This window comes from Eubalaena glacialis, chromosome 1 (genome assembly GCF_028564815.1).
Source record: "Eubalaena glacialis isolate mEubGla1 chromosome 1, mEubGla1.1.hap2.+ XY, whole genome shotgun sequence".
In the NCBI taxonomy this organism is placed as follows: Eukaryota; Metazoa; Chordata; class Mammalia; order Artiodactyla; family Balaenidae; genus Eubalaena; species Eubalaena glacialis.
In genome coordinates, this window is record NC_083716.1 from 79,433,108 (window position 1) to 79,448,201 (window position 15,094).

The 15,094-nt window shown below is 40.4% G+C and overlaps 1 protein-coding gene across 1 annotated transcript; it reads left to right on the forward strand.

Moving 5' to 3' along the window:
* Positions 1-274: 274 nt before the first annotated feature.
* Positions 275-12,399, forward strand: MRLN (myoregulin). Its single transcript, XM_061198080.1, has 3 exons — positions 275-423; positions 10,297-10,408; positions 12,239-12,399. Exons 2-3 carry the CDS (start codon positions 10,330-10,332, stop codon positions 12,397-12,399), a joined length of 240 nt encoding a protein of 79 aa, XP_061054063.1. The 5' UTR covers positions 275-423; positions 10,297-10,329.
* The last annotated feature ends 2,695 nt before the right edge of the window (positions 12,400-15,094 follow it).

Sequence of the window (15,094 nt, forward strand, 5' to 3'; positions counted from 1 at the left end):
AAGATATTCGAATATCCATGGAAAAGCATTACTCAGAAAAACAAAGGAAAGTATGACATTACAGGAGTCATGACATTTTTCAAGAGAGTAAGAAAGAGTTTTTGATTAGTTGATTGTTGAACCCTGAGGACCTTTGACCTAAGAGTCTATTGATTGTGGAGGGGCCCATCCCCTCCTCATGGGTTATTTGCGCTCCTGTGTGGGCCTGAGGGTATTTTTGTCATAATTTATCCCACCTGTGTCTGTCAGTTCCTCCCCACTCTCCTCCCGTGACAGCCTGGCTCAGGTTTCTCGGCAAAGTGCTCAGCCAGTTATTAATAACAGCCCAGTGAGCCTCCCAAGCCACCCAGGATCAGATGGTGTTTTTCACAAAAGAGAGACCATCTCCTTGACTTTGGACTTCGCTTATCAAACCCCTGAACAGTAAGTTTTGGTTTTTTAAAAAACGTGGCTTTTAAAATGTTGACGAAGGAGGAGAGTTTAGCGGTAATCTTGCTTCCTTCTGGTAGAGGGAATATAGTAAGCGCAAAGACGCCGAAAGCCTGTTTCCCCTCCCTGCATTTCAACGTCTTTCCAATTTTTATAAGGCTGCTTATAAGATTGATCAAAGAATTAGAATTCGATTCCTTCCATTTCCTTCTGGCTCAGTAAAGGCAGGAGGAGAAGCAAGGGGTTAATAAGATCTCAACGACTTGAGCCAGCCTTGTGGCCATGCTAGATATTTCCGCCTTTCTGTGTTTCCTCCCTAAAGAGAGGATTTCAGTGATTCCAAAGAGAAATTTCACATATGGAAAGTGTCTGCAGGGGAATGTTGGATGGGAGACTTGGGCCCTGTCATTTTCCATGTTTGAGATTTGGTTCAGAGAGGGCATCTGTCATGTTCCACAGATTCACTGCCTTCCTGAGATTTTAGCCAAAGGCTTTGTCTTTGTAGCCTTTTTGATAATGGTTGCTTCTGAGAGTCCTGCAAAGTAGGTCACTGTGTTTTCTGTCTGGAAAAGGAGGACCCTGAAGCTGGTGCCCTACCCGGTCCTCTGAGGAAAGGTGAAAGCTGATACTCTGGTCCCTCCTCAGGACTATGGACTAAGACAGTTTTTCTGCTTTGGTTACATATGTTCAATTCTCTTGAACATGTGCATCAGGCTTCTAAATAAGGGAGGCATCACAGGGAAGTGGAAGGAGGCAGATGCCTGCTTGTTATTGAGCCCTGGCTCAACAAGCTGTGTGACTTAAGCAAGTACTCAACCTCTTTGAGTCTCAGTTTCCTTGTTTGTGAGATGAGAGTTATAACCTGTTTGACAGAGTGGTGGGTTTTACTCATAATGTATCTAAGTGGCCAAGTATGGTAATATTATTGATGAAATCCCTCATTTGAATTTTTCCTGAATCTTCTTAACCTGGAGCCTCCAATGTGGTCTTTGATGGGAAACTTTAAATTGTAGAGACAATAATTGGCTTTTACTGCTTTTAATAACTTCATCCTTAGGATGGTATCAGCAGTGGGAATGCTGAGGATGGGGGCATTGGAGGATGGCGTATGGTTAGTTCAGGACATTAGGCTACGGCTAAGATCAATGATGACGGGGAACTTCATCAAAACAATTTCAAAGCATAAACTATTGTTTTAATAAACTTATCTGCTCTACTATAATCAGCATTCTAAAATTTTTCTGGGACTTGCCTGATGGTCCAGTGGTTAAGACTCTGCACTTCCAGTGCAGGGGGTACAGGTTCAATCCCTGGTCGGGGACCTAAGAGCCTGCATGCCGCGAGGTGCAGCCAAAAATCAATAAATAAAAATAAACTTTCTCTTTTGGTTATGTGCTTCTGTGGTTCCAAAGGACTGCTTTCCCCCCTTGCTAGCTTCGATTCTGTGTCTGGATGGGACAGAAAGGACGGTTGTCTCAGAGAATACCTGCTTCCCAAAGTGGTACCCTGTATGCTCAGGAGACAGGATGAGATTTTTGTTTTCCACTGCAAGCTGTCATTCTGCAAATGTTTATTTAATTCCCACTGTGTGAACACACAGTGCTAGATTAGCAAAGGGTCAGTAAACTCTAAATATGGTAGGAGAAAGAAGTCATTTCATGAGTAACTCTGTTACAAGTCAGAATGGGCTTGTTCCATGGTACATGACAAGTACAGACAGGATCTGGCTGGCATTCCACAGGGCCATCACGTCCAATACTTATCCACTGAAAGTGGGCATTATTGGTCAGACTTCCCCTTGAGAGCTGTACATTCTTAGAAAACGATTCAGTGCTTTTCAGGGCTCCCCGTTGGGTTCACCTTCTAAGCAACAAGCTTCTGAGGCACAGAAAAACGCACCATAAAGTCGCATCTCATCCTCCCCGCCTCCAGTTTTTTTAAAATTGAGCACCTGTTTTGTTCCAAGCCCTGTGCTAAATGCTGGAAATATAATTTGGGGACTTCCCTGGTGGCGCACTGGTTAAGAGTCCGCCTGCCAATGCAGGGGACGTGCGCGGGTTCGATCCCTGGTCCAGGAGGATCCCACATGCCGTGGAGCCACTAAGCCCGTGCGCCACGACTACTGAGCCTGCGCTCTAGAGCCCGTGAGCCACAACTGCGGAGCCCACGTGCCACAACTACTGAAGCCCGCGCGCCTAGATCCCGTGCTCCACTACAAGAGAAGACACCAGCACGTGCACCACAAGGAAGAGTAGCTCCCGCTCGCCACAACTAGAGAAAGCCCATGTGCAGCAATGAAGACCCAATGCAACCAAAAATAAATAAATTTATTAATTAATTTAAAAAAAAGAAATATAATTTGGCCTTAGAAGAGGTCACAGTTTTTCATTGAACTTGAAATTCTGTTCTCCAACCTGGCCGTCTACCTTCTCAGCTAAACTTGACTCCAGATAACACTTCGCTGGTTTCAGAAATCAAATCTGCACCTTAATAATAGGTAAAAACCTGCCACCAGTGAATTTAGGCAGAGGCGTGTGTGTTGCAGGCTGAGAAGGGAGTTTAAAGGTTTTGCCAAATGCTTTTACGAAGTCAAACAGTCCGGAGACCTCTCCTCCACCCCAAACCTGGAATGACACACGTTTGGATATGTGAGTTCCGCAGATAAAATCCCCAAACGCGACAAATAAGCACCTGGCCTCAGCCCCACTCCTGCTCTGTCACACATGGAAGAGCTGGCGGCGAGCGGCACTGCCCTGTGAGGTTCCCGGGCCACAGCTCTGGGCAGTTCATCTGGCCTCGTGAGAGTGCGCTGCAGCTGTGATTCTTGGCGAGGGCTGGGGAGCTTGGCAGGGAGAAGGTTGAAAACATTTTGATTATTTTGGTTCCGGAATCTGTCTTAATGTAAAGTGCCTGTAACTGAGTAATTTATGTCTTCTTAGGGGCCATGCCATCTCCTATTTGGGGGCAGGAATGGGGTAGCGGGAAATCTCAGCCTTTGGGAGTCTTGGTAGTGGCTGATTAAGGGGAGGTGCTTGTTCGTATGTAGAAAAACAGTTCATTTTAGGGCCGGAATATTTACTCAGAACATTTGAGGCACGGTCATAGATGGCTTGGGAAGGCCCAAACTGGACAGATATTGACCTGCAGAGAAAGCATGAGAGGTACAGTTGAAGAGGAGAAAAGTAGAGGGATTCCACACAGGTCTGGGACCCCCCCCCGGTACCCCCGGGGGGATCGGGTGGACCCTCATGGGTGCTGCCAGGCCAAACAGTGGCCTGTGGCCTGCATGTCTGTGCGTCTGCCTCAGCTTCCCAGGGCTTCCCGTCGCTGAGGTCCATTTGTTTGCCCTCGTGCATTGAGTCCGTGCTCACCTCTCTCCCTCCTTGTTGGGCTGCAGGAAGTGGCCACCTTTCTGACTCCAATGCTTTGTCATACCCTAACCATTATTTTACCAAGTGCCCGGCAGCATGCTGGGCTCTTGGCTCGCCTCTTTTACCAATCCTGAGATGCTGCAGCGGCTAAGGCTTTGGAGCCAAACACACTTCCGTTCAAATCCCCAGTCATCCCCGCTGTGTGACCGCGAATAGCTCACTAAAGTCTCGGGTCATCAATCTCTCCAACTAAGGAAATAGGAGAATTAGTAACTCACCTCATAAGGCTTTATGAGATTAAAATCACAATGTGTGTAGGCCCTTCTTAACTGTAGTTACGAATAAAATCCTTTCAATCCCCTGCAAAGCAGATTGTCTCCAGATGGGGTAACAGGTGAGGTGAAATGCCTGGTCCACGGCTCCAGCACTAATACCAGCCAGAACCAGGATCGCAAACCAGTTTCATCCGGCTCCCAAACCTTGCTGACCCACCATCTGTGACGAGGCACGTGGTTCTGTTTCCAGGCGAAGTCCACTTTGTCAAGTTTTGTGAGTCTGACCTGCCAAGTTTTCCAGTTTTCACTTGTGACTTATTCTATTCTGGACACTCTGGTCTTACCTTGGCCTGAATCAAAGCAGTTGGGAGGTGATGAAGGTAGAATATCTTCAAATAACCAAGTCTGGTGAAACGCAGAATCCAATTTATCATAAATGTCAAAAACTCGCTGAGGCAATTATTATAGTAGCTCAGAAGAAAAGTACCTGTGTGACTTCAGGCAAGGTGCCTTCTCTCGTTTGTCAAATGAGAAGTTTTAAGAAATTTCAAATTTCTTTTCCAGTGCCAACATTTCTGTAATCTTTCAGATTTTCCACTACAGTGGTTTTTTTTAGCTGGAGAGAGAAAGATCTCCTTGAAATCGTATCTTAATCAGGAAACAAGGTATAACAATCATGCCTGTAATCATTTAAGTGTCAAGCCATATGCCATTTATTATTATTCTCATTCAAGCTTTCTCGCATACAGTGCTCATATCACTGATGAGTTAATTTCTCAGATGTCTGTTAAATTCCCTTCCTCATGTAATTCCTCACATAATTAGTTCAGAAAATGCACCTTGAACTCCATTTTAGAAGCTTACGGAACACACAAAACCCATTTACTGTTGAATATGCCTGAGTTTCAGTTGACTTCTGAATGACTCATATTTGAGCAGTTTATGTCTCCTGTCCTACCACACCATCGTCTATTTCTGGAATCTTAAGGGGACAAATCTCAATTATGCCAGAGAAACAGTGGCCATCCCAGCAGGACACTTCGAATCCTGAAACCCTGTAGGCCAGTGCCAAACACTTGTTGCCTTCCAACAACTTGACTAGCTTCCCTAATTACAAGCAAAAAAATAAAAACAAAAGCAAAAACTTCAACAAGATATAATTCCCATATGATTTCTCAAGTTTCTAAAAGATAACTATCAAACATAAATTTTATGGGAAAGAGACATTTTCCATATGGAGACAATATTGAAAATACCCAACTTCGTGATTTTATTTTTGAAGAATAAAAATTTGTGGGAAAAGTAGACTTAATAGATGGTTTTTCTTGTTGTAATCATCTTTTGAACAAAATGAACTTTCAGTCTTCCAAGAAAGCTTCTACTTGATGTGCAGTTATTAAATCAATATTTGTTGAAAACTGATTAACATCCAATACCATGAGGCACTGGGATCCAGGATGGGTAAAGCCATCCCCACTTTCTAGGAAGACAGTCCTGCCAATGGGGGGTGGCATGCAAACAAATAACCACAATACACGGTTGTCAGTTGCAATATGTCACAGCAAGTGGGCAATAAATTCTGCCTGAGGATGTCAGGAAGGATCACAGAGGAGGTATGTTGGGTTTCAAAGGATAAGTAGGTGTGTGACAGTTTTGCATGTTTGGGTGTCCAAAGAGAAACTGAGAAGATTGATGTATTCAAGGGGTACCATCTAGGAGGTAATACGGTAGAATATAATTAACAATGATAGTCACTGTTGCTTATTAAGAGTGACTTGTACCTAGTAGGTACTCACTAGGCACTCACTAGGCACCAGGCACTCACTTGGCACAAGTATTGATATTATCTCATTTAATTCTCACACTACTCTACTCTTATTATCATCTCCATTTTATAGACGTGCTAACTGAGGCACCTAGAGTTAATGTAACTTGTCCAAGGTCTCACGGTAAGTGGCAGATCCAAGTCAAACCCTATCAGTCTTATTCCAGACCCATCTCTCAACCACCAAGTCCTGGAAGCATTCTTGTTATTTCTCTGTCCAGCTAATGTTAATAAGATCAAGGGGAGGAATTCATTGGCGGTCTAGTGGTTAGGACTCGGCACTTCTACTGCTGGGGGCATGGGTTCTATCCCTGGTCGGGGAATTAAGATCCCACAAGCCACGTGCACAGCCAAAAAAAAAAAAAAAGTTCAAGGGGAGGAACTTGTCAGTCATAAGTTGATCAGTGGGTAGATAACAAACTAATAATAAAAGAAAATAAAATTGCAGAGAGTAAAAGCTAATAAAACATAGATTAAAAAAACTGAACTTTCACCTAATCGGGTTGCTAGACAGTAAGCTCGTAGTAGTGGCCTGTGAGTGATCCATTTACAAAGAGCAGATTGTTTTGATATGAATAAAACTGACTATTGTAAAACTATTCAGGCAAATTTAGGGTTCTCAGGCCCAGAGGGATAACTGCAAGACTATCCATCCCATTGTTCAACCAGCAGTTCACATATATAGAAAGGAGCCAGGACTGAGGAAGAAGAGTGGCCATTGATAATTACATGTGGATATTTCCATTTCAGTCTAGTCCGTTTCCTTTTCATTTGAAAACATTAATAAATCCATGTAGTTGAAACAGAGTGGCATCTGGGGATGGGAGTCCTGGGTTAGCAGCATCAAGGCTCCAGCATAGAACCTTGGGCAGTTGCTCCATCCCTCAATAGTACATAATCACAGCCTGGCACATAACTAGACCCTTAATAAATGGTAATTATTACACTTTACTTAAGTGACCTATTCAGCAAGAGTGGACAGATTTCAACAAGAGTGTCTCATGTTTCAACATTTGTCTCTAGGGAACTTCTGTCAATATTATCTTGACCATTAGATATTGATGGAAACAAGGAGTAGGATTAGCAAATTCTTATCAAAAAAGGAAATATTTTTGAAGTGTGACTCATGTGTTTAAGACTATAATCTTGAATCCAATGAAAAGTGTTTTCTTTTGATTGAAAAAGAGACTTTGCAAAGTATGTTCTGTTCTTTGTCTTGACCAGGAATCCACACCTAATAAGGGGAAATAGTAGAGGCTGAGAGAGATTGAGAAACAGGTGAAGCCTTGGTACCAGTAATAATTTTATATAATAGAGGGGGTTTTACTTGTTTGTTTTGCATTGTTTTGTTTTTGCCAGGGGACCAAGCCATTTAGCAAATGCACTATGGTCCCAGGAGTCAGAGTTGACTTGAGAAACTTTGTTTTATATAAAAACAAGATTATGAAGGTTTGAAAGGTCAGAGCCTACAAACTGATGGCAGGGTGAAGAACAGAGAATGCAATGAAGTTCAACCCACAGAGACCAAAAGTTACTGCTACTCGCCATTAGTCTAACTTACCTTATGGGATTCCACTATTCAACCATTCAATGAACAGGTCAGTTTGGATTTAGATTATTTGGACTCTTGATGGAATCAAAAGAAAATATAATAAAGACAAGTTTATAAAACTAGATAAGAGAGTATTCATGCTATTTTAAGTATAACATTCTATAAATTAATTTCTACGAAATAAATTGATTCTCAGTGCCTTTTGGAAATAGGGAAAAGAAAGGAATGTAGAGGCATTCAAATGGGAGGGAAAATTATTTGCGGTTATCTGAAATTTCAACATGAAATATATTAGGCCTCAAATAACCTAGGATGTCTTAAATTTTATTTTATTTATTTTTTACACAGCAGGTTCTTATTAGTTATCTATTTTATACATACTAGTGTATATATGTCAATCCCAATCTCCCAATTCATCCCACCACCACCACCCCTGCCACTTTTCCCCCTTGGTGTCCGTACGTTTGTTCCCTACATCTGTGTCTCAATTTCTGCCCTGCAACCGGTTCATCTTTCTATAAACCGGTACTAAAACCGGTACCATTTTTCTATAACCTAGGATGTCTTATATCAGAAATTGGAGGTGATGTTATTTTAGCTACGACTTTTAAATACTGCGTTCAAGATAAGACCACGGTCTTGAGATAGTCACACTCAATACATTCTAGCATACTTTTAGAAGTGTCCTAGCTTGTTTCAAATTTATTTATTAATTAATTTATTTTTTACATTTATTTAGTACATGTTTTATCCGATAAAAAAACACTACAAATCATTTTTTTCCTGAAAATGCTGCTGTTAAATAGCCTTTCCTCTAAAAGAATGTCCCTGCAAAGAAAAAACATGTGATTACCAAGCTTCTAGCTAAGTAAGTAAGAACTAATTAGGCAAAATGTAAATCAAACACTGTGACAATCATAATTTTAATCCACAGTAAAATCTCAGTGTGCTAGTAAACTTATGATGGTACAGATTCATGTCCTTCCAATGATTTAGATCTAGAAACAGATCGAACACTGAGAAGAACCAAACAGAAGCCACCCACATTCCTGTTTCTCCTGAACATTTTGAATGAGACAAGAACATGGTCTTTAGCCAAAGAGACAATGTAAACTCAAGGAAAATGAAATGTCTCAGTGAAACATTTTAATGAAAATATGTAATTTATTGGATAAAGTGTAAGTTAAATATTTTCATTAAAATCTTTCACTGACATTTAATTTTCCCGAATTCATATTTGTTAAAATGATTGGTTTGACAAAAATAAAATCAGTATACATTACTTTTAAGTATATGGGAAAGAAAGAGGACTTGGCAGTTATGGGACTACTTTCTTTAGTTTTCTGAAGTTACATAAGCAACATCCTTTTAAATGAAAATGGGAGAAATGGAAAAAGCAAGGAAAAAAAATCACATATAGTCCTTCACCCAAACTCGACCACTATGACCATTATTGACATTTGTAGATAGTCCTGTTTCCTTTTTTTTAAATATTTCGATTGTGAAGTCTAACATACCTACAGAAAAGCCTATAAAATTTCTATGTGCAGTTTAGCAAGTAGTTAAAAAGCGATTGCCAATGTAACCACCAACCAGGACAAGAAGTGAAATACTGCTGGAGGCTCCCCACACCCACGCAGCCCTTCCCTTCCCCTCACTAACACCACCACTACCCTGATTTTATGGTAGCCATTCCTTTGCTTTTCTTGATCAATTCACCACCTACACCATTGCCACCCACATATACACCCCTAAACCATGCACCTTTAACTCTGTTTTCCTACTTTACATAAATATATTTACACTGTGCATTTTCTTTTGTGCCTTGCTTTTAAAAAATTCAATATTATGTTTGTAAAATTCACCACTGTTTTTGTATGTAGCTGGAGCTTAATTTTCATTATTGTAAAAATTCAATATTATGTTTGTAAAATTCACCACTGTTTTTGTATGTAGCTGGAGCTTAATTTTCATTACTGTATAATATTCCATTATATGCATTTATCTATCTACTGATGGGCGTTTGGTTTGTTTTTAAGTTGAGGATATTACAAATAATGTTTGGATATGTGTCCTGGTGTGATTATCCATGCTTGTCCAGGAGTGTAATGGGTGTTTGTAAGGTATGGCTTTTAATCATAATTAAATATTGTAACATAATTTTCTAAGTAGTATTTTCTATTATTTCATAGTTGTAATAACCATCATTTTGTTGGATAATTTTCCATTTATGGCTGAATGTTACAGCCTGGTCTTTTGTAATAAATTCACTCCTGCACTTTCTAATGCTTCTAGTGCTGGAAACAATGAAAATCTAGTCTCTTAGGAAGTTTAACGTTTATAACACACTTTTATGTCTATGCTCACTGTACTGTGTATTAGGTCTCCAGGACTTATTTATCTACTCGTTGCACATATGTAACCCTTACACATCTCTTCCATTCCCTCACCCCCTGAGACCTATTGTTTTAAAAGCATGGTTAAGACTCCCTGCTTCCACTGCAGGGGGTGTGGATTCAATCCCTGGTGGGGGAACTAAGATCCCATATGCCCCGTGGCACGGCCAAAAAATAAAGTAAAAAAATAAAAGCGTGGCAAATGTTTGGCCTGCCCGGAAAATTATAGAATTCAGTTTAAACTTTTTGTGATAAGTTTAGTTTTCAGCTATACAATTCTGTGATATGTTAAAATCAACGTGTCACATTTGCCAAACTCCACTCTTCGACATCTCCTTCCTGACTTCTTTGAGAGAAATTTTAGAGTTTCTCCAGGCAGGCTCCCTGCCCGTCCACTTCACAGACCACCTCAGCATCCAATAAAAGCTTTCACTGTGCTTTGACACAGGAACCAGGGTTGCTAAGAGACCACCTGTGCTGAATGCACTTTGTTCTAGCAAGAGCAGCTGGAGAGGAAACCCAGGAGCAGCATTATCTACCACTACCCGGGATTAAGCCAGGTGAGAGACGGGTTTCTGCGCACTCTTCGACCCCCACCAGTTGTCTGGTCTTTCCCCCGCTTCCTATTCAGTCTCTCTCTTACCGCTATTGGAGAAGAATGAAGGTACCCCTCAGAGCACAGACTGAAGGAACACAAGATGGAGGTGGAGGCCATAGGAGGGAAGGAAAATTGCTTTGCGAACCCATGTGTTATTCTTACCCCTTCTTTCCCAAACATAGGCACAAGGAATTGTTGAACTTAAGGGAAATTCTAGGCGTTTACTTTGCCAGTGATTGCTGTGAAATTGGGGCGAGTCATTCCCTCCTTTAGGAAGGGGGTTAGTTATTACAGAAATTAATCAAGATTGCTAAAAGTGGAAGAAGATGATACTTGTATAAATCTCATCTATCTCCCCCTCTCTCTTTCACCTTCTCTCTTAAAACTCAACCTGCCTTTTTGGGTTTGAGTGAAAAATAGCAGAAAATATTTTCCCACCCCAATCTTGCCACTTTCTAAAAATATTGATGCTCATTTTTTAAAATAAATTTTTAAAAGTTTATTTATTTTTATTTATTTATTTTAGGCTGCATTGGGTCTTTGCTGTGTGCGCGCTTTCTCTAGTTGCGGAGAGCGGAGGTTACTCTTCATCGCGGTGCGCGGACTTCTCATCACGGTGGCTTCTCGTTGCGCGCAGGCTTCGGTAGTTATGGCGCGTGGGCTCAGTAGTTGTGGCGCTCGGGCTTAGTTGCTCCATGGCATGGGGGATCTTCCCAGACCAGGGCTCAAACCCGTGTCCCCTGCATTGGCAGGCGGATTCTTAACCACTGCGCCACCAGGGAAGCCCTTGATGCTGATTTTAAGTTGAGTGTGTATAAGGGACTTGGATGTAAGGCTTTGAAAATTACTTAACTCATTTGACCTTACATTCCTGGAAAAAAGGAGTTAAGAATGGTTCTAAACTCCCTACCTGACAGGCATGTGAAATGTTCTGACAGTGTGCTAAACAGACCACAAATTAATATCTTTAAAAATTCCGTAATACTTAAAAAAATTTAAGATATTTAAAAAACCGTTTGATTAACACAGAAGTGTGGAAGAAATTAAAATATTTAATGTCTGATTAAGTGACCAAAATATGAGAAAGGATTTTGAGGAAAGATCAGGGAAATGAAAAAAACCTTTTGTTGTTTAATGTTTAAAAATTTTATCACATGCCTCTTTCCATGTCCTCAAATTCTCATTTCCTGGTAACACCCACTGTACAGGTTAGAAGAATGGCAATTTCACTGATGCCATAAGAGTGATTGTAAATGACTTTGCAGATAAGACTTCAAAAATAAACTAATTATGGATAACATTGAAAACAGAGGGGTAATTCTGGTAGTTCCTTGAGCTGTTTTTTGTTTTGTTTGTTTTACAAATTTATTTATTTTTGGCTGCATTGGGTCTTCGTCGCCGCACGTGGGCTTTCTCTAGTTGCGGCGAGCGGGGGCTACTCTTCATTGTGGTGCGCGGGCTTCTCATTGCGGTGGCTTCTCTTGTTGTGGAGCACGGGCTCTAGGCGCGCGGGCTTCGGTAGTTGTGGCTCGCAGGCTCTAGAGCACAGGCTCAGTAGTTGTGGCGCATGGGCTTAGCTGCTCCGTGGCATGTGGGATCTTCCCGGACCAGGGCTTGAACCCGTGTCCCCTGCATTGGCAGGCGGATTCTCAACCACTGCGCCACTAGGGAAGCCCTGAAAGACATTTCTTGATCACTGTTTCTTTCCAGTGCAAATATTAGATTGAGTTTAGAGAATCAGGATTATAAATGTGTTCATTTAAGGATATTTTCTCTTTCTTTTTCCCCCTAGGGAGCAGGAGCATTTTGGATATGACGTGTAAAAACTGGATATTAATTTCTGCTACTAACCCCACAAGTCTGGAAGATGAAATTGTGGGAAGACTTCTAAAAATTTTGTTTGTAATCTTTGTTGACTTCCTGTCTATTATATATGTTGTTATAACTTCTTAGAAAGCTGACTTCCCTTACTTTACATGTGAATTTCATATTGAATTACAATGAATAAAATTTTGTAATTTAGTATGTTGAGTGATTTTAATTTGATGACATCTCCAATTATTCTAGAGGCCAACAGGACGTTGCAATAAAAACAAGATTGTGTATTTTTTGGTACTTTATGGTTTATAAAACATTCACATAAATTGAAATGGAATTTTTTCCAAAAATCTACACTACTGTCATAAAACTTCTTGATTTTTAACATGATCGTTAGTTGATAGATTGACTAAAATTTGTAGGTGTAATTATGAGTGAAGTTGTTTTTTAAGGATGCGTACCTATGTGAAATTTTATATGGTTCTATTTTTAAAAATTTTAAATTTATTTTTAAAATTTATTTTATTGAACTATAGTTGATTTACAATGTTATGTTAATTTCTGCTATACAGCAAAGTGATTCATTTATACATATATACATTCTTTTTCATATTCATTTCTATTATGGGTTATCACAGGATATTGAATATAGTTCCCTGTGCTGTACAGTAGGACCTTGTTGTTTATTATATGGTTCTATTTTTAACACATCAAGCTTAATATAAGATGATCTTTCCATACTGTATACTAATAGTTTATTCTCATTTTCTTACATACACATTTCATCTGTGTGTAGGTAGATTGGTTTTCTTAACCCTCCACAATTTTATGTTTCTACTAACAAAAACTTAAAGTTAGGAATAGAAATGCTTAAACAACATTCTTTTGGGAAAATAGAACTTGGAAGAAAGGAGAGAAAACAAGGTGCAACCTGTGTTGATTTTCTGTTTGGGACTAAATGCTCACAGTATGTCATTTAATGTAAGGCTCCCAGTAATCCTAGGAGGCAGGAGTGAGTTTTCCCATTTCACAGATGAACACACTGAATCCTTGAAGAATTATGCTAGCTGGAGACCATACCTAGGAAGTGGCAGAACCAGGTCTTGGGCCTTCACAATCCATCATATCATATTGCCTCCAAAGGTAAATAATAATTAAACAAGTGTGGTTAAAAAACAATCTGTAGAGCTCAATGTTTTTTCACAATAATGTTTTATTCAAGACCCTATGGCTATACTTCAGTATTGCCCTGATTTATTTTCTTATTCCACATTTAAAAATCTTCTATCGAAAAGAGAGATTAAGTTTACCCTTTGCTCATATCCAAATGGACGATGCATTCTCTTCCACAGTTTTCTTGACTCCCTCATTTTCTGACAGTGTTAAAATATAACTGTTGAACTTCTGCTCTTTAAGCCTTTGAAAAACAAAGTTCTCTCTGTCTTTTAGACTTTTTGACTTTTTACATTGGACACACATGTTTCATAAAATACTGATCTCTTCCATGTGATGACCATCTTCTCAGATTTGGCCCAGACATTAATGCAAGGTTTCATAAGAGACCTAATGAAGTGTGAAAGGAATCTGGGACCTTTGAGACTTATTACTTCACTGACTCTTACTTAACCTTTCAGCGGTGTTGTATATTTAACCATAAGCCAAACAGAGTCAAACTATGTGAGCATTTGCTGTAACAGAATCTCTTTTTTCCCTACACAATATTGTTGAACACGTGCTTTTGGATATAATGTGGATGTGATGTGTTTCTCCCCAAGCCCCTCTATTTGGGATTTGTTGGAGCCTATTAATCAGGCTGTTGACAGGGACGTCAAGTCACTCCCAGGCTCAGGCAATTGCTTCATTTCCGTGTGCTTCCAGGCGGTCGACAATGTGGTTAGAAGCACGGATGCTGAAGCCAGACTGCCTGGGTCCAGATCTTGGCTTCACCGCTTATGGTTTAATAACCTTACGTCTCTGCTTCCTTACATATAAAATAAGTGCCTGTGTCATAGGTTTGTCGAGAGGATGACATGAGATGACGGGTGCAACGTGCGCAGCCGAGTGCCTGGCATATGGAAAACACACAATCCGTGGAGGACTGCTGTCGTCAGCATCCTCAGGTGATGCTGAGTGTTAGCGAGCCTCCATCACCCTGCCTGTTCTACACCTCCCCCTTGCCCTTAGAATGACCTCATGTTATCCCATCCCGTTGGCCCAAGGATGTGATTCTGTCCCCCTGACCCCTGGCAGAGTTCTGCAGCAAGTGTAGGTATAAACTGGTTGAACCTACGGGGCTTTTATTTGGTTATGTTATTTGGGGACCCGGCGATGACAACTGGATGTTATAATGTGACTCCAGACAACAGAGGATACTTGATGAATAGCCTATTAAAAAAATGTTCATTGATTGATTGATCGATTGATTCTTTTTTTTAATTTTTCTTTCAAATTGGGCTATAGTTGATTTACAATGTTGTGTTTCGGGTGTACAGCAAAGTGATTCAGTTATACATATATCTATTCTTTTTCAAATTCTTTTCCCATTTGGGTTATTACAGAATACTGAGCAGAGTTCCCTGTGCTATACAGTAGGTCCTTGTTGGTTATCTATTTTAAATATAGTGGTGTGTATATGGCAATCCCAAACTCCCAGTTTATCCCTCCCTTCCCACCTTTCCCCTTTGGTAACCATAAGTTTGTTTTCTAAGTCTGTGAGTCTGTTTCTGTTTTGTGTAAGAAATCAGAGTCTTAATGTGCAGTCGACGTGGCTTTGTAATTGGAAATAGGTCACTTTTCCTCCACTCTTCAAAAATATTTGTTCAGTTCCTTT

Bases quoted from the DNA above. Each gene is read 5' to 3' on its own strand.
- MRLN (XM_061198080.1), top strand. From the start codon at position 10,330: ATGCACTTTGTTCTAGCAAGAGCAGCTGGAGAGGAAACCCAGGAGCAG. The intron at 10,409-12,238 runs GTGAGAGACGGG...TTTTCCCCCTAG, and splicing joins ACTACCCGGGATTAAGCCAG to GGAGCAGGAGCATTTTGGAT.